This window comes from Phalacrocorax carbo, chromosome 2, assembly GCF_963921805.1.
Source record: "Phalacrocorax carbo chromosome 2, bPhaCar2.1, whole genome shotgun sequence".
Classification (NCBI taxonomy): Eukaryota; Metazoa; Chordata; class Aves; order Suliformes; family Phalacrocoracidae; genus Phalacrocorax; species Phalacrocorax carbo.
The window spans coordinates 151323462-151342691 of NC_087514.1; the positions used below are offsets into that span (position 1 = coordinate 151323462).

A 19230-nucleotide genomic window follows, 5' to 3' on the forward strand; every position below is an offset into this window, starting at 1 on the left:
ATGGTGATTTAATGTCTGTTCTGAATAATGTACATGAACAGATCTTTCTAATGTTGTGGTCCTCCCCCCAACTCTTAAAATGAGTGCTTTATGCTGGGAATTAACTTCCCTTTGATATATTATAACAATGTGAAGGAGGGATTGTTCTCACATTCCTGTTTCAGAGAAAACACCAAGCCGTTTGATTTTGAAAGTTAAAGGATTAAGATGGGGGAAAAAAACCGCTTCTAAATGCAAACACACTCTACTAAGTTAAATGTATGCTCAGTTTGATATGAAACGCTGACTTTAAAATTAACTATTCCTTTCCAAATACGCCATACATTCTCCTCCATCTACCCAGTGAAAATAAATCTGAATATATTGTACGCATTACAAGATGGGTGTGCCATAGCCAAAAGTACGAACAAGTAGTATTTTTGAAGTAGTTCAGCATACAAAAGTAATATATGAAAGCAAAGAAACAACCACAAATATGTATTTAAAGCAACAGAGAGTAGGAAGGAATTTTTGAAAATCCACAAATGATTATTCCTCCTTACCAGACACCTGTATGGTTCTATGAGCATTTTCCTTTTGTCTTTTATTTTTCTTGGCTCCAGTCTTATAGTTCAACTCCAGGACAAAGCACCATACGACAAGAAATTACATTCAAAACTATTTGCTCATCGAATCTGCCTTTATTGTTTAAAAACGAAAGAAATACATAAAATATTGCAACATCTTCTGGAAAATTACTCAGAAAACCCAACATTTTTACATCTCTCCTCATGTTCTCATCACCACAATTTTTTGCAAAACAAAGTGAGAAGCCACCCAGGACATTTTAGGAATGACTCCTTCATCACTGCAATCCCTCAATTACAGTTTGACCATGAGAAGAAATGGATACAGTGGTATTGTAAAGACAGTGTTGGTGTATTTTTCAGTTTGCCCTCTGAAGTGCTCTGACTTCTGTTGAACAGTGATACAGTGGTTTCTTATGCTGCCGCCATTATTGCTCCCAAAATAATTCAGAGGTCCGTAAGGCTTTAACAGCAGTTTAAGCACCAATTTCAAACTAAATTCAATGGTTCAATGACCTTTCCATCAAAACTGAGCTCCCAAACTGCATCTCCTTACAGCCTGAACTGACCTGCCCCCTTGCAGATGCGCTGAAACGGTCACTTACCATGCCGGCTCTGTAGCAGGGAACACAGCATGCACTATTCCTGCATGACAGGCTGCTACAGCTTTGCATCCTGGTAAGGCAACTGTTACTGGCTCCTGACATTAGAAGGTTAAGGTGCTGCATGCAATTTCTCTAGTACAGTAAATCTGGCAACACAAGTGAAAAAAACTTATTACCTGTACCTGTACTATAGACCTAGAAAAATTTCCCTTTAAAGCCACAGACTAGGTCAACTGCAGAGGTACAAAACCTATATACCAAGAGTGTTAAAGGCAGGGTGCTAATGGTGTTGGCAGCAGTAGTGCTGCTGCCACAGGAGGTGCAAGGAACATGCTAAAAGTTCACTGTGAAACATTCAGTCTGTTGCAGAATGTCAAATTTCCCAGGAGTAACCAACTCAGATTACTATTTTTAAAACAAACTAGTTTTATTTTTTCATAAAGCAGTCAGGCTTTGAGGGTTCCATCTTCCTGGGTGGCAACTAACTCATCTTCAACCCAAAGAGCTACAGGCAAAAAACCACATGTAGATTTTTCACTTTAAAAATCCAAAGATCCTTGCTATTACCAGGACAGAATATAGCACCTAAAAGACCTGCCAATAACAAACCTGCAAGCAGTGAACATGGTTGAAAACATTGAAATGAAGAAAACAGAAATTAAATGCTCTTAATTTATAGATTATAAAGCTCCTGAATGCCGGCTGCATGTATGCACATTCAAATGATTCAGAGAATTGCATGGAAATATATATTTATCATAAAATCTGGAAGCACAGTTGGGACTGAAATTACACTTTCAGTCTGGTTTGTTATTTAATTCAATAATTCGTATCAACTGATTTACTTCTGTGTCCAGTATAATTTGAGACTCTTTTTCCTTTATATTAACCATTAGCACTGAGTATTTGCTGCTGCTAAGTTCCTTAAGTGTGAATTTTAAGAACAGTGTTTCATAATTGGCTTGTGTGTTCCCATCTGGAATGATACTGGATAAATACATATTCTATTTAACAAAATAAACATTAGCATAACTTAAAAAAACGCCAACCAACCCACCAAACCAACCTCTTAAGTCATACATCTCTTGTGTTAGTTTAGCAACACAGCAAAAGACCATAAACAATTTGGTAAGGTAGCTGACGTTTTCCATAGCATTGTAGACTTGAGCTTCAATATTCACCATTATTAGAAAGTTCAGTAATTCCTTGTTTTGATAACAAACTAAAAATTGTCCATAAAGTAGAAGGGTCTTCACAGTTATGATGACTCTGCCAATGATTACAAAGATCCTCTTTTCTTCCAAATAACTGTTTGCATAAAATGCAGTTATAGCCCGCTTTAGACCAAATTTCTATTTTTTTGCTTGGTGTACCAAGACCTACATTTTGCGTCTGCTTGGCTGCTTCTCCGCTTCCTGACTGAGTCAGTTCACTTTTAGATAACGTATCAGTGTTATTTTGATGGTGAAAGTATATCTGTCTTTTCAGTTTTGGAAAAGTATAAAACTCCTCCTCACGGGCACTGCATTTCACTAAATGTCTTCTCTCATTACGCTGTTTCCAGAAGTGGCTTGCCTGTTTGATCAGTTCCCCCTTAGCTCCTCTATTTCCTTGCAGAACCCCTTCCTTTACTCTTCCCTGGATCTCTTCTCCATGAGAGCACAATAAGTGAAACTTCATTTCACCAAAAGACTGTGCAATAAACTGGCATCGACCACATTTGATCTGTAATTTCACTTCTCCTGGGTTATGGAATAGCTCCTCAAAATTGCACTTATTTTCCCTGTTAAAAAAAGGAAATACAAACTCTTTCAGTATCAGCCATGCACAGAACAGAGATGGCAATTTCTGTCCTTCTAAGTTCCAAGAAGAGATGACATTCATGAAACGTTCTTTTAATTAAAAACAGGCACTGTTGCTACAGTATCTAATTTATTTGGAACAGGAAAAAAAAAGAGAAAGAAAATAATAATAAGGCTGATTAGAAAACAACTGAAACCAAATGTTATTCAACACTGCTGTTTAAGAATTGCCTCCAAAATTAGCCTTCATAGAAATAATCTTTTAACAACACTAACCTTTTATTAAAAGGTTAAACATGGTTTTTTAAGGTCCTGATTTAGTGAGGTCAATCCAAATACTTTTGGCTCTGTGCTAGAAAACTGAAAATGAATACTAGGTGTAGCATACTACTAAGAGAAACTAACTTATTTACTCCGAGTGATCTAAGGTCAATTTAGGGCAAAACTACATGTCCCACCTCCCACTCAAAGGTGAAAACAATGAAACCTGAAAGTTTATCTTTTTTCTAGAAGTTTGTAACACAGTTTAAAAAGTTTAAATACCTAATTTACAATTGGACAGCCCCTTTCATTGATTTAGGACAGCTCTGCAGTATAAAGGAAGCAGATATACACAGAGCTAGCAAATCCCTGGTTTAAGTTACACCAATCAGAAGACGACCTCCACAGAAACCTTCTCACAATGGCTACGAAAAAGACCATGTAATACTCTGTATTTATACATGTTAGACACACCAACCAACAAAACAGTTAAACTAAATGATTAATTGTATGAAGGCTAGTAAGGCTGAAAGAAAAGTGCTGGTGTTTCTTAGGTTCAATACCTTAAAAATTTCTAACTGACACCCCAGAGAGTGGAGCTATGCAAAGCGTAAAATGCGTAAAACTGAACAATAGTGTCGTCGTGAGGCATCAGGTTAAAGCCCTGAGTTTACTGAAGTGTACTTCAACGGAAATCAATGCACACTGGAACAAACAGAAATGCCAACATTTATACTGTGTCAAGAAATTTCACATCACAAAATCATAATGCAGAGATAAAAGAACGTTCTATCCATCTTAATACAGTAAATGTTAACTTTTCTACTTGGCTAAGTGATCACAAGAGCAGCAATAATCAACACACAAGATGGATTAGCTCACAGCACTCCAGGGAAGGAAATGGGATAATGATATTTAATAGGGTAAACAATCTACAAGCTAATACTGAAATATGAATTGCTTTGCACTTATTGCAGTTGGTTCACTTATCTTCTGAGGAAAACCCAAAACGGGTAGAACTCAGAAGACTGCAGATTAACAGAAAAAGCATTAGCCATGACAAATCAGCTGATAAAAATGGTTCCCCTGGCAGTATACTGGGTATACTAGAGTATATGCAAAATTACTACAGATATTTAAGTGTCAGTAATAATTTATATTCAATAGATCAACTGAAATATATTGGATAGTCTAATGGATTGACTAGATTCCTTAGCAAAATATTTAAACCACTAGGAATCTCACCTTGGGGGAAAAAAAGATGAGGAAAAAGCAACAATTTTCATAATGGTGAGTTTATGAACTTTGACTGACAACCTGAAATCCCAAGTATTTAATTAGTGAAAACACTCACCTCTCCGTTACTTCTTCTGCTTCTTTTATATTTGTGTCTCTCTTCTTTAAAGCATCTTGCAGCTGTTGCTCACTAGTAGAGGACTCTGTGCTGATAACAACCCTGTGCACTTCTCTTAGGTGACCGAAATACACTTTTGCATGGCCAAAAACTTTAGCACAGAATTCACAACACACAAGTTTTTTAGGTTTGCCTTCGTTGTGATGAAGTTTCATATGTGTGCTCAGGCTTCCCGAGTGAATATATGCTTTCCGGCAAATTCGACAGCTGTAAGGCCGTTTGTTTGTATGTGTGTTCATGTGGTCCTGAAGATGGTGTTTAAACTGGAAGATATGGTTACAAACGTGACATTTATGTGACGGCTTAGGTACAGTTGAACATGCATTTCTACTTAAGTCACTTGATTTAGCTGATGCAGCATCACTATGCTTGTAACTTAAATATTTGTTGGGAAGTGAGCTATTTAAAAAAATATCTTCATCTGAACGGTCAGGAGATGGTGTCCCTACTATTGCTGCAGACGTCAGTGGTGCAAAAGCCTGCACAACTACCACTGGTTTTGGTCTAATGCTACGGTATTTTTTCACTGCCTCTGCTTTTTTGTCTTCAGGTGGCTGAAGATCAACTTTCATCCTCTCTCTTCCTTCTCTAAACTTATTAAGGATGCATTTCCTTCGCTTGGTCTGAAAAGCCAATAAATCATCTGGGGCTCTTCTTTTCCTGCCTTTTCTTTTAGAGACTGCACTGTTCAATTTTTTAAGATTGTCGATATCTACCTTATTGGATGGAGAGAAGGTATTTTCTTGAATGGTTTGTCTGGGGACATGTGTAAACGATATGGCTAATCGCTTATCAGATGATTTAGTAGGAGCATGAAAGGTTTTCGCCAAAGCTGGTATCTTTTCACATTCAGATCTTAGTGAAGGACCAGATACAGCTGTAACGTTAGTATTGTGCTTAGATTTACAGAATGCTGAATTTTTCATCCTTGAGTAAGGCAAAATAGGAAGTTTTCCTTTTGGTGCTGATGGAGTCATCTGTATTGTACTGGCAAAAACTGCTGGTGACAGGACAGCAACAGAATTTGCGGGTTTTTCCTTTAGTTTCTCAGATGTTATGAATGACTCTCTTGTGGTTTCAGATGCTCTCTTCACAGAGGGCAGACTTAGTTTCATGGGACTAATTGTACTTGCTGGCTTGGATAAAGAGTCTTTAACTAGAGATGGTCCAGACACATTACTGTTAGTGATTTCAGTTTTGTTCACTAAAGGTGAACAATCCACACAATTGCTTTTATTTACTAATGTGGCAACTGTAATTTTAGCTGAGTCACGGTCTGTTAGCATCACTCGCTCAGCTGAATCTGAACTGGAGTGAGTTTCAGGACAATCTTCAGCTAAGGTAGTCAAGGGGGAAGTCTGCGATGAGATCGATGCTTTGGTAGGAATCTTGTTATGTGCACCCAAAACAGAGATTTGTGCCGTTTTTTTGTCACTCAGCAGTTTATTTCTTACAGATTGGTACCTAGGGATAGGCAGCTTTAGGTTTTCAGAAGGGGCCATGCTTGACTGCTGGACTTGCTGTGCTAGGGCAGGAGCAACATACGGCAAGGCCAACAGAGAAAAAGTTCCCTCATGACCAGCCACCTGCATGACAGCATAGTTTTGAGTTGGTACCACCAGCGGTTTAGAACCTGCAGCTGAAATCGGTGTATTTTGATCAGGCAAAGATGACTGAAGACAAGAAACAACTCCAGATGTTAAAATTTTTGGTACCATTTTTGGAGCAATGGTTCTAAACTGACTTTTCTTCTGAAAACTTCGTATTATATCCGAAGGGGATTTGTGTTTATCTGTAATAACATAACAAAGATGTAATATAATAAATAGTATTTTTTAAAAAATTACTGTATCGAAAATAAAATTGCTTACAAAGGATATTATTACACACAAACTTATTAAAAATATTTAGGTATTTAAATGATGACTAAATTAAGTTTAGAATTGCAAAAGTTTCATGGACAGAACAAAAATACTCCCTGAAGCAAGGTGCTTGAATATAGATTGATTAGAGGAAAAAAAAAAAAAAAGAAAAACAAACACACACTCAAAAAACCCCCTCTTAATCTAATCTTAAATGGATGTTTCATTCTGTGTTAGAAACTACACAGTATTTCAGAACAAATATACTTTTAAGCCTCTTCTGTCCTAGAAAAGCTGCGCTAGCATGCTGGCAATAGTCAGCTGGAACCTTCAGCAGAAAAGTTCAGCTTAAACTCCATGATGCAGAACTTTTCTGAGTACCTGCTCTGATCACATCTCTCAACCAGAGTCATGCCATCTTTCAGAGGTTATGTAACATTTAGAATTTGTGGGTTTTACCAGATACAGACCAAAGCTTACTTGACGAAGTCTTTAAAAAATTACTGCTACAAAACATGCAAATAATGTGTAATAAAATCAAAGAGGACTTGAGAGATGTACTGCTGTCAAATACCCAATCACATACATCGCTTATGTGCCTTTAATGAACAATACAAAAACTGTAGCAAGATATTAAAATATCTTCTTGAAAGATGCAATTTATCAAGGTTGTATCACAGCTCCTTCCTGTTTCTACTTAGTTAATGTTGCAAACATTTTTAGTAAAGAAGAATGTGAAGATAATTAAAACACATAAAAGGAGAAAGGTAAAACGTGTAAGATATAATCTGCATTGAGCAGCAGAGATATATGATGAACTTTCAGACACTCCATAAAAAAGGACTTGTATACAGTTAATTACATCACTACCATTTCATATAACAGCCTCATTACCCACTCCCAAATTCAACTACTGATGCTTCCAGTTCTCAAAAACTGGGACAGGTTTCCTGAAAAAAAAAAATTCCCAACAACCTCAACCACTGGGAATTCAACTACAAAGATCCCAAGCAGAAAGGCAATTTGGGAAGGCAACAATTTAAGAAAAATTCATTTTGAGAGAGGAATCACATCTGAATTGAATATGTAAAAGTAAATGCTAGGACCTTGAAATACTGCAGTTAGAGTAATTCCATGGGAGAGTTTCCACTCCTTAACATTTTAAAGCCTTGTATTGCAAATGCATTTATACACTTAAAGAGGTAACTGTGAACTACCACCACACTGGAAACTCCAGTAAGTTTATCTTGATCCTGGATGTTCTCAGACATCACACATTTTGCAACATGCACTGTAAGTTACAGAGCTGTTGCATTTCATGACCAGCACTCCTGGACAGATGAACGTGCACACCCATGGTATGCACATGTGCAGTAAATCCACTGCCTTCAGGACATGTTAGATTCACTGAGCAATCGCATATAAAGTGTACAGTTTATACACAGTAGGTCTGATGCTTCTGAAAACTCTTTGACCTACAGCAGATTCATAAAGTAATAACTACACAGGGCATAAACCTTTGATCCTTTTATTGCCATCTACAGCATCAAACCCCAAGTCTATTATGCACCTTCTTGATCCTCCAACTAAGTGGAACTACTGGGCACCATCATAACTGTCTTTCTGCTCAATGTCTGTGGAGATGTCCAGAATTTCTAGATATTCTATGCAGGCTGGACTTATGTACATATGGAAATCCTGCACAAATATAGAGATCCCTATGCACAGGGATAAGTCCAGGCTGACAAGAGTTTGTGCAACCTGGAAAAAGAAGGAACGTGATAAGTTTAAAATTCTGTTTCTCTACAGCCCTTTTTATTCTCCAAAAGCTAGGAGCATGCACTATTTCTCACTAAGAACTTCAATTTTTGCCAATCTACAATCATTAAATACTTAGAAATCTTTATCTTTTCAACTGCTAAGATTAGTAATAATACTTAGATTATTTGTTTCCTGCAGGGTATCTTCCTGTTGCTGCTTTTGAGGAAACACTTTTAAGAGCTTCTGAGAAGTACAATAAAATGATGTGAAGTATTGTAATCATTAACCAATCTAGCCCTGAACTTCAATGCTAGTTGCAGGTCAAATCGTACAGCTTAAATACAGTAGATGACAGAACAAGTGTATTTTTCTTTCAGGGAACAGAGTCTGCGCTTATTTTTCCAGATTGTGCTTCCCATATACTCATATTAAAGACTTTTTCCAAATCAGCAGTTACTCAGCTTGCCACAATATTCAACACAAAGTAGTTTCCATTCCCTCTCATGTTTGGCTTGTACGTCTCCTTCCCCCCTCCCCCCCCCCCAAATCTCATTCACTGATTTGCATCAGCTTTTTATGAAGGCCAGGACTTCAGCAGACCACTACCTGTCCTGCTTTACACTCCAAGTTATAAGGCACCCGCTCTCCAACCAACGGTAGCAAACAATGAGAGTTCATGAAAAGATGAGAGTTCATGAAAAGGCAGAAGTTTTGCTGTGGACATGGCACATCTACAAAAGCGTGGAAATGGCAGCCAAAGCACCATAAAAGAAAGGTTAATTTCAGATTAGGAGGAAGTATTTGTAGAAATAATGCATGACACTAGCTTTAAAAATAAGCATATACTTCTCAAATACATTGGCTTGCCTACTGCAAAATTAGACAGTAAAATCACTTTTCTTTAAAGAAAGTATCTCCACATATTCTCGCAGCATTCCACAGGAAAGTACCATTCCAGAAGCCAAGACCTTCATGAATATCAACACATAATGCTCTCTGAAACAAGCTCCATTTAGATCAATATTCTTCTTATGTAGTTAACACAATACTAAGCACTGATATAACTGAGGGGGATTTTTATACAAATGCTTTTTTCCAACTAGCATAATTTTGTCACAAATATGTCTTTCAGGCAAGCTGTGTTTGGTATCAGCCTTCAGTACAATGTTGGTTTTGGTCCCCCCGTCCCCCCCCAGGTTTACATTAGAGTTTAGTGCAGAAACATTCACTGCAGTGCCTCTGGTAAGCAAAGGATACTCAACTCTCTATTTCCCTCTCATCCAACACAGCTGCTATAGTTAAGCAGCTTAGCCAGTGCCTAAATATAGAGATGGGCTAGATGCAGACTAGCTGTCTGATGATTCCTCAGACTCAGTTAAGATTTTGCTTGTGGTGGGAAAGCTAATTGGAAGAACTGTTGGAAGACTATTTAGCATCACAGATCAGGGAGAAGTAGCCAGTCAATTCACAGACTGGAGGTCCTACTGACCCCACCCTGAGTATGCAAATAGCATCAGTGACCAAAACTATTTTCTCCATTTATACTTGGTGAAAAGTTTCAACAATTTCCTTTGCACACAGTGATCAGTATAGTAATTCATGTCTTCGCCACCCTGGTACTGAAGGACTTGAATATGCTCTGGCTGTCTGTCTACCAGAAGGCCCCTTGGAAACTCACTATGCATCTTTCAGGGGCATTCCAATTCTATTCCACACCTTCTTCCAAATAATTTCTGTCTCTGATTCAAAGGACTCATTTTGACTGTCAGTTATGACCTGAGGAAAAGCCTTCATGCCTATACAAATCCATGAAGTCTTGCATGTAAGAAGGGCAACTTTCAGTTAAGGAAGGGAGGCTCTGAAATGGCATTTTTGAGGATGGCCCTTGGTTGTAGACAACATTCTACAAGTCACTCTACAGGTCCTTCACTGTAAGGCAATAATTTTTATACTTTCTCCAGAATTGTCATTAAGAATAAAGGAAATTAATGAAAATGTTAGATTTAATATCCAAATGACATGAAGCTCATTTTAAACTGCTGTGTTCTCAGTCTTTCAAACAGGCATGGAGTTGAGGCAACAGGTAGACACTTTTAAATAATTAAGCACAAGGTTTAATCAAATGCAATTCAATCCATTTACTTTAAAAGTCTCTAAAAGATTAATGGTTACCATGCTACTACCTGCAAGTATCAAATCACAGACACTTGCAGGATCTCATAAACTTTCACCCCTTCTAAATAACCTTAAAATTGTACAGGACTGGACAGTGATACAGCAATACAAAAAATAAATGGTGCATCAAAGTCTCTGATATAGCCATGCTGGGAAGCGTCCTCTGGAGGAAAGAACGTCTTCCTGCTGCTGTCCTGCTAACCATGCTGCTATCATGCATGGTTCCCCTTCCTTCCTAAGTCATTCAAGTCTGTTCTACTCTAGCCTGCTCTGCCTTCTTTTTGCACCTTCTTCAGTTTGTTCTCTATGTAAAGGACGTAACATCGGTGAACTCAGACACTGCAGAAAGCATCAGCAGAAATTTAATTTTCCCCACTAATCTGGTCTGTTTTGAACATTAAAATAAACTACCAAAATGCCAGAAACCACTGTGTAACAGTGTTAGTTTTTAAAATAATCCTTGTAGGACTACCTCACTTGTGTAGATATGTATTTAATTTTTGTATGACTGACAAGTGACAGGAAATAACACAATAAAAGAATCATCTTGTTTTGAAGGGACAGGCAGAATACAGATGAAAAAGATTAATGAACTATTTTATTAAATGCATGTTTACATTGCTGAGTCTTTTGCTGACTTTGAAAGGATATTCTTCCTTTCCTATGGGAAAGAAAAAAATGCACAACTTCCGGACAGACAATACTAGATTTATTTCTGTCAATGATAGTTAATAATTCATTTTGCTAAATCTCCATACATGCTAAATACCTGTGGATACCGTCTTTCCAGCACAAGTTTCTTGGTTTTGCTGACCCAGCATACTTTGTTGGACACAATGTTTCTCTGCAGGATTAGCATGCAAAAAAACACCACCTGCAAAAGTGCTTCAGTCAGTTATAAATAGATCCCATGACAAAAAAAAACAACGCCAAAAAAACAGACCGAAAAAACCCCAAACAACACCCAAACCCAACAAAACCTAGAAAAAGACAATATAAAACAACAATATAAAACATTAACTTCCAGTTAATGCATTAGGAAAGCTACTGCTTCTTGCTCTTTGCCATTTTCCTCTCCTCAAAAAAACGTTTCAAAATCTAATATATTACATGCCAAATACAAGGTGATAGCTTAATAATTGAGTAAAGCTGGTTAATGTGGTAAACAGATGGGATGCTTTAGCTTCAGTGTCATGGCAGACAGTCAACAGCACCAAAACAAAAAGCTCACAAAAATGAAGGTTCAGTAGCTTTAGTGAGGCTTTTAAATACAGGGGCTAAATTCCATGCTGACTTACACTTTCCATAATCCCATGTAAATCAATGGGACTGCAGATATTCTAGAAAATAGAATAAAATAGAATTTGGCCTTCTACGTTCAAAACTAGTTTTGCCACACACCTCTATGAAGTAAGGTTGAGAATAAAAATCCTAAAAATCAGGAGTGCCCAACTCTATACATTTTAACAATTAACTAGCAGTTGTTTCTATCTTTGCCTAATAAAAACTGTTTGGGTGGAATGTTCTGTTCTGGGTACTTGCCTCAGATAATTTTCTACAATTCATTTCAACAGCAAATGCCAGCCATCCCCACGTATGTCTGCATTAAAAAAAAATAATCTAGTAACACATCTGTGCATTAGACCAAGACCTTGATATTTGACACAGCAATGTCTCGTCTGAAAAGCTGCCCAAATTTGGCAAAGTTGTAAGCTCTTGGCATGTGCCCAACAGATACTTTAGGCAGCTAATTTTTCAAATTATTACATTCTATTGAACACGCTCCTGCTTCAGGCTGGGCTGGATTTTACCTAGAACTATTGCTTTAGGACCAAACACCCAAGTTGGAACAAGGAAATGGCCTCTCCTTATCTCTCAACTGCTGAGCTGACAGCACGGAAGATAAACTAGGATATATACAGGGCAAGCGGGAGAAGGACAAGAGAACTAGAAATGAGACTTGTAAAGTGTGTCTAGGCCAAAGAGTCAGGGTGGGATATGGGAACTGAATGAAGCCTTAAGATGGGTAACAAATATTACTATTTCATGTGATTTGGAAAGAAGCAGCATTTAACACACAAGGATAACCTCATATCTTATATTTCTTACCTTTTTAGTACTTGATTTCTTTAAGAGTAAAATTATTATGCCTATGTAGGAGTCCTTTTGTGCAATTCAAATTAGATTAGAAAAGTAAACACTATATTGAAGTATTCTAATGCAAGTTTGGAAAAATCACAGTACATCATTCACATAAACACTAAGATACAGAATGTACAAATATACTTAGAAATACGTGTTCTGGTATACCACAGGAGGAACAAGATCAGAAGCTTGTTAACAATCTGAAAGGAAGTATTAGACCTCTTTAAAGCTTTATATAACTAATTCTTACTGAAGCATCAATGCGATTTGCTAGTTCTGCACTAAGCATTTTATCATTTAGAGAGGTCGTCTTTACTTTAAAGTCTGTGCAAGTTTATTGTCTTAAGGGATTAGGATGATAGTGCGTTTCAAGAAATTCTGTGAGCAGTGGGATACTTCCTGGATTCCTTATACAGTCTCCAAAAGACTCTTCTTAGCAGAAGAGCGCATTACAACAACAAAGTTACAGAACAAAAATGGGGTTTTTTCTGACATTAACTGGACTCCATTAAAGCAGACGTTCAACCTTAAAATTTCTAGTGACATTTTTCAGTGTGCGAATATGCGAAAACGATTTTTGGCATAAACAGTCATTTTTGAGAGATAAGTCACAGTAATCCAAGATCATGGGTACACAGTTCATATTTAAGGAAGTTCTTCAGTTTCCTGTCTAATTCGGTCTTTTTTTTTTACCCAAAACATCCTTATTGCACTATCAACCATAGATTGATCTATGACAGAGTTTATACAGATCTACATTTCAGGAAATTGGTATCAAACATAACATAAAAAAAAAGGAATGGAGAAAAACATTAATAATCTCTACTGGTAGGTAACTCTACTTTCTCAATTTCCAGAACTGCCTTCCCCCGTTGCTTGAAAGTATACATAGGAGTTGCTTAATTATCGTGCTGTCATCTATTTGGATTTCTGTAAGGCCTTTGGCATGGCTCCCACAACATCCTTCTCTCTGAAGTGGAGAGATATAGATTTGATGGGTGGACTGTTCGGTGGACAAGGAATTGGTTGGATGGTTGCATCCAGAGAGTAGTGGTCAAAGGCTCAATGTCCAGGTGGAGGCCAGTGATGAGTTGTGTCCCTCTGGGGCCTGCACTGGGACCTGTTAAATATCCTAATGGCTCAGAAAGTGGAATAAAGTGCACCCTCAGCAAATTTGCAGACAACGCCAAGCTGAGTGGTGTTATTGACACACCTGAAGGATGCGATGCCATCCAGAGGGACCTGAACAAGCTCAAGAAGTGGGCCCATGTGGACCTCATGAAGTTCAACAAGGCCAAGTGCAAGGTCCTGCATCTGAGTCAGGGCAACCCCCAATATCAGTACAGACTAGGGAATTAAGGGATTGAGAGCAGCCCTGCCAAGAAGGATTCGGGAGTACTGGTGGATTAAAAGCTGGACATGAGCTGGCAGTGTGCGCTTGCAGCCCAGAAAGCCAGCTGTATCCTGGGCTGCATCAAAGGAAGTGTGGCCAGCAGGTTGAGGGAGGTGATTCTGCCCCCCTACTCCGCTGTAGTGAGAGCCCACCTGGAGTGCTGCGTCCAGCTCTGCGGCCCTCAGCACAAGAAGGACATGGACCTGTTGGAGTGGGTCCAGAGGAGGGCCACAAAAATCATCAGAGGGCTGGAGCACCTCTCCTATGAGGAAAGCCTGGGTGAGTTGGGGGTTGTTCAGCCTGCAGAAGAGAAGGCTCTGGGGAGACCTTATTGGGGCTTAAAGGGGTCATTAAAGGGGGCTTGTAAGAAAGATGGGGACAAACTTTTTAGTAGGGCCTGTTACGACAGGACAAGGGGTAATGGCTTTTCAACCAGAAGAGGGTAGATTTAGACTAGATATGAGGAAGAAATTTTTCACAACGAGGGTGGTGACACTGGCACAGGTTGTCCAGAGAGGTGGTAGATGCCCCAAGTGTGGAAACATTCAGGGCCAGGTTTGAAGGGGCTCTGAGCAATCTAGTTGAAGATGTCCCTGCTCACTGCAAGGAGGCTGGACTAGATGAGCTTTAAATGTCCCTTCTAACCCAAACTATTCTACAATTCTATGATTCTATTTAAGGTTTCTTTCTGCCAATACAATCCTGCCAGCATCTTGGCTCCAGTATCTCTGCCCTCAGAGAAAAGTGTAACAAAAACAATACCCATGCAAAAGCAGACCTGTTAAACAAAAGTTAGCACACCAAGAAATCAATGCATCTAGATGATATATCATCAGCATGAGCAACAATAATAATCTAAGACATCATTTTGAATTTCTCATAGATTTAGATTTCACATATCTCTGTATTGTCCCAGCACAAGTAACTCTTAAAATTTGTATGAAATCCTATTTCTATAGGGAATAACAAGTGGCCAGCAGCTTTGACGTAACTTTTTTGAGTTGTAATATCAAATGTTTTAGCCACATGTGGGTAAATCAATATTCGAAAGCAACATCTTATATAAAATGTGGGCAATGCAAGGCTTAACACAACCTCCTATAAAAAAAAACCCAAAACATTTGTGTGCTAATGTTTTTAAAGGAAGTGTGTTTAGGAATTCTTTCCTGAAAGTCAGAACATATATACGTATGAGATTTTTAAACACCCTTTTGCAATGATTTTAAAATACATTTACCAGCATGTCCACATGTTCTCTTAACATCTCTCATGCAGTGTTTGTGAACTTTAAAAGCCTTTCATTTTTTTGAAGGCACAGTCTTTCAAGTTTTAAGCTACTCATTTCATATTAAGGTTAACATAATTAATGGGTTTTAAGCAGATCAAAATATTTTCATATCAAGAAATGAAAACTAACTTAAAGAGAGCTAGATACAAAGCATATGTAATTATTGTCTTTTTCCACCTTTATAGCTGAAGAAATCACAAATATTTTTGTCATTATGGCAATAACAGAACTTTGGAATAAGGTTTATGCAGATAAATCTATGGGCTCAGGATGTGCCTGGCCTCTGCAACCACACAAATCACCATTAAAGATGGAAACAGTGGTTCTTTTCTGTTTAAGCATGGAACTTCTGTCTGAGAGAGACTGTTATGTACATCATCAAAGAGAGTGTGTTCCAGCTTCTATATGCCTCTACTAGTTTCAGCAACCAACCACATCAAGCTTCAAGTGGGCATTGTCTAGAAACCACACTGCTCCAACAGGACTTAGTTGAATAGAACGGAAATTATGTTGGTAGCATTGCAAATCCAGTAGTTTACCTTTGTCAGTTTTGCCCAGTCATTCTGTTCCACACATAATCCCATACCTGGAGATTTGCAAAGCATGGCTTCAGTGACACAGCCACTTGGGGGAACTAATTGTTCAGAGAATAGCTGAAGGGAGGTGATGCAAGCACTGGTCATAAACTCGTAACTCATGAACATTCAATTGCTTTGCGAATATGAATTAGGTTCTTTAGAAGGTGGGGAAAAACAGAAGATTCAAAAGAAAGGACTGTAATTGGATTTTTAAAAATTATTTTCTGGGAGAAGTGCCAGTTGAGATTTCTTCTAGCAAGCTTCAAGAAAGATATGGACCTAAATGCTAATTAATTCACTGTAAAGTTGATGTCAATGTAAAGTCCTCTTCAAAAGGCCTATCAAGATCACATCAACCTGGACAAAACCTTGATACGCCTAATGTAAGTGGTAATTAATAGATTTACTTTTTGCTTAAGTGCAGCAAACAATAATGACCAGGTCTGCTACAAAAATGAAGGCAGAATTCTTCAGAAACTATGCAGCACAAAAAGGTCAAGCAGAACAATTTTATTAATAAATCATGAAATATTTTCTGAGTAGACTCTTGCTTCCCTTTCAAACAAGCTGAGAATAGAATCTGCCTTCGTCTTACTGAGAGTTCAACCCTCCTCCCTTCCCTCTATGGGACAGAAAACATGTACATCTGATTGCAGTAAGGGAATTATGCCTCTTACTCCCAAAATTTATTTTTTGCAAGTACTGATGTGCAAATAGATAGCACAACAGAACAGCAAAATTGTTATTCCTTTTATAGCATCACTTTTTTTGTGACCACCAGAGCACCTCTTTCTGAACAGAGGCCATACACAAGAGAAAAAAAAACAATTAATACACTGCTTTGGCTCAATAGAACAAATGTCTTTTACTTGAGGCATTAAAAGCATCTGCATGGTGACTTCTGTACTACAAACTTTGGAAAGCACTCCCTCACTGAAGACGAACAGAAGACTACAAGACTGTCAGACTTGGCCTGGCCTATTTTGTGTCTTCATGTATTAACTATACACAGGGTTTATCATTCCCCAAAGAAAGGGCCAGAACACATTGTTAAACTTAGGTGGCAGTTAAAGAGTATTTTCTGAGGAATTCTGTAAATACCTCATTTCTTTTGAAAATGACCTAAGTGATTTAATTTTTGAATGGGGACTCTCTAATCAGGATTTTTGTTTGCGCTGTCTGTCCCTCCCTTTTCTTTCTTCACGACCCCAATTTCTTCAGAAAAAGACTCTACAGCTCTGGCTGAGATATGCAAAACATTGCCACCTGTAGTCAATTCCACTAAGGATTAAAACAAAAATAAAGACTGGAGGACCTCCACAGTACTTCTAATAGATATGTATATTTTTTTAAAGACACACACAGCCCTGTAAAGCACAGGAAAACTAAAACATCTTCAGAAAGACAATGGGCCTGACTAGGAAGATATTAGTTTTCGGAGCATATAAAATTATCACTTGCTGCTGAACCTGAACGTAGCTATGCATTTCTGGTAGTAGGACGTATAAAAAATTAATTTAAATTACAGTATCTGAATGCTTTTTTTCCCCCTGTGCATAATTACAAGTATTTGCAATGGTTATTGACATTGCTAAGCTTTCCCATATTGGCCACTGCATTGTTTAAAGGCAGCACCAGTTCTCACAAGAAGGTACTGGATGTGCTGTAAAGCAATTGACTGAAGACACCACGAAGTGACAATATATCAGCAAACACTTGTTAATGGGTGCCAGCATATGAGGGAACGAAAACAGGAATGCAGTCAACAGGAATGTAGGCCAAAGATGATATGCTTAACTTGCCACGTGCCGCAATACCAGTACATTTTTAATTAAATTCACGTGTATCTGGCACGCTCCGGCAGACAAAGGAGCCCCTTGGTACAGAGTCCAGCAGGGGGAGTCGGGCGCCCGTCACCGCGGCCTCCGGCCCCCGCCAGAGCCCGGCAAGCCAGGCTGCGGCCCGCAAGGCCACACTGGGCCGCTTCCTGTTCCGTCTTTTAAGTGCCAGCTCAGTCGAGATCTGCGACTCACGGCGACTCCCTACAGTAATTTTCAAACAACAGAACGGCTGAACTATTTGTCTAATAATTTTGTAACGCTACATACAGCTTCTGTTGAAAAATCCCCTAAGTCATGAAATCGTTTACAGTACCACACACCTCTGAACAACATGACGAGTTATTATTTCAAAGTATTCTACCTTTGCAAGCTTTTCATTCAATTCAAGGCTTTGTATAAAGTTGACAATTTCTTGAAGCAAAGCAGCTGAGCCTTCCTGTTAGAAGTAATTACTTATATTAAACTATTTAGTATCTTCTATAACTGCAGTACAGTTTTTGTGCAAGAGATCTTTAAAAAAAACCCTAGATTAATGCAAAATCAGTAATGGATTTAATGCCCCAAACAACACTTCCATGTTACTAAGAACATCAGTATTTCCAACAGATGTTCTTCTTTTGGTAGGCATCTGAAGATGAAGCACTGTTACCGATGTATTTTCCCATCCCAAGCAATACCCTGAAATCTTTGTCAAAGTTCCTTGCTTTCATCATTGCTCAGCTCATCACACAAACCATCTGCATAAATAAAGATGTAAGCATCTGCTGTATGGCAAATGGTCTCAGGGGCAGATGTTTTTATCCTTGCATTCATGTCACTGGCTTGGATACATTATTTGAACAGATGTACACAATCTGAAAGTGTCGTGTCCCACAGTGAAATGTCTCCAACTGCTTTCTATCAAAATACATAAATGCTGTTTGCACCTGCATTTATGTTAATGATATAAAGGCAGCAGGGGTTCCAGCAAAGTGAGAGTTGATGCTAAAACACATTTACATGGCTAATTGAAGTTTGACCATACTAACCTGGATACAAAATGTACTAAACTATACAATGACATTTTAAAAAAACCCTATATATATGAAAAAAAAAAAACCAACCCAAACATACCCAAGGAACAAAACTATGATTTCAGCCTGTGATGTACTTTTCCAAAGTACATTTTAAAAAGAAAAGTATTAAACACATTCCTAGATAAACAAGGACAACCTTATATTTTACACAATTGTGTAATATACACAATCTTTTTCATGTTAGACTCCTTCAACAAAAGCATTTTATAAATCTGACAGCGCCACTCATGCAAAGGTATTTCAGTTCTCTAAGGCACACTGGTATTTTATGTCATGGAACACTACAAAAACAATCCAGCACTTGCTGAACAGCAAATATTAACATGAGTGTGAATGATGGAATATGACGCTTCAATGATAGTTTCATAATTCCTAGGAAAAAAATTAAAATCTTAGAAGATAAATATTTATCATTATTTACAAAAGTACATCTGTTCAAACATGGAGTTACAATTGCTTGTTA

General features: G+C 38.0%; 1 protein-coding gene across 12 annotated transcripts in view; it reads right to left on the minus strand.

Annotated features, from left to right (window-relative positions):
• Nucleotides 1-660: 660 nt before the first annotated feature.
• The window catches only part of ZNF438 (zinc finger protein 438), a 56022-nt gene continuing 37452 nt past the window's right edge, over nucleotides 661-19230 (minus strand). For 8 of the 12 annotated variants that reach the window (XM_064444909.1, XM_064444903.1, XM_064444908.1 and 5 more), the window contains 3 exons: nucleotides 11216-11320; nucleotides 4589-6440; nucleotides 661-2954 (listed from right to left, as the gene is read on the minus strand). In XM_064444909.1, coding sequence (XP_064300979.1) covers nucleotides 2342-2954; nucleotides 4589-6440; nucleotides 11216-11320 — 2570 coding nt within the window. In that variant the 3' untranslated portion in view covers nucleotides 661-2341. The remainder of the gene's footprint in view (nucleotides 2955-4588; nucleotides 6441-11215; nucleotides 11321-19230) is intronic. The other 4 variants (XM_064444916.1, XM_064444912.1, XM_064444914.1 and 1 more) reach the window with 1 other exon arrangement.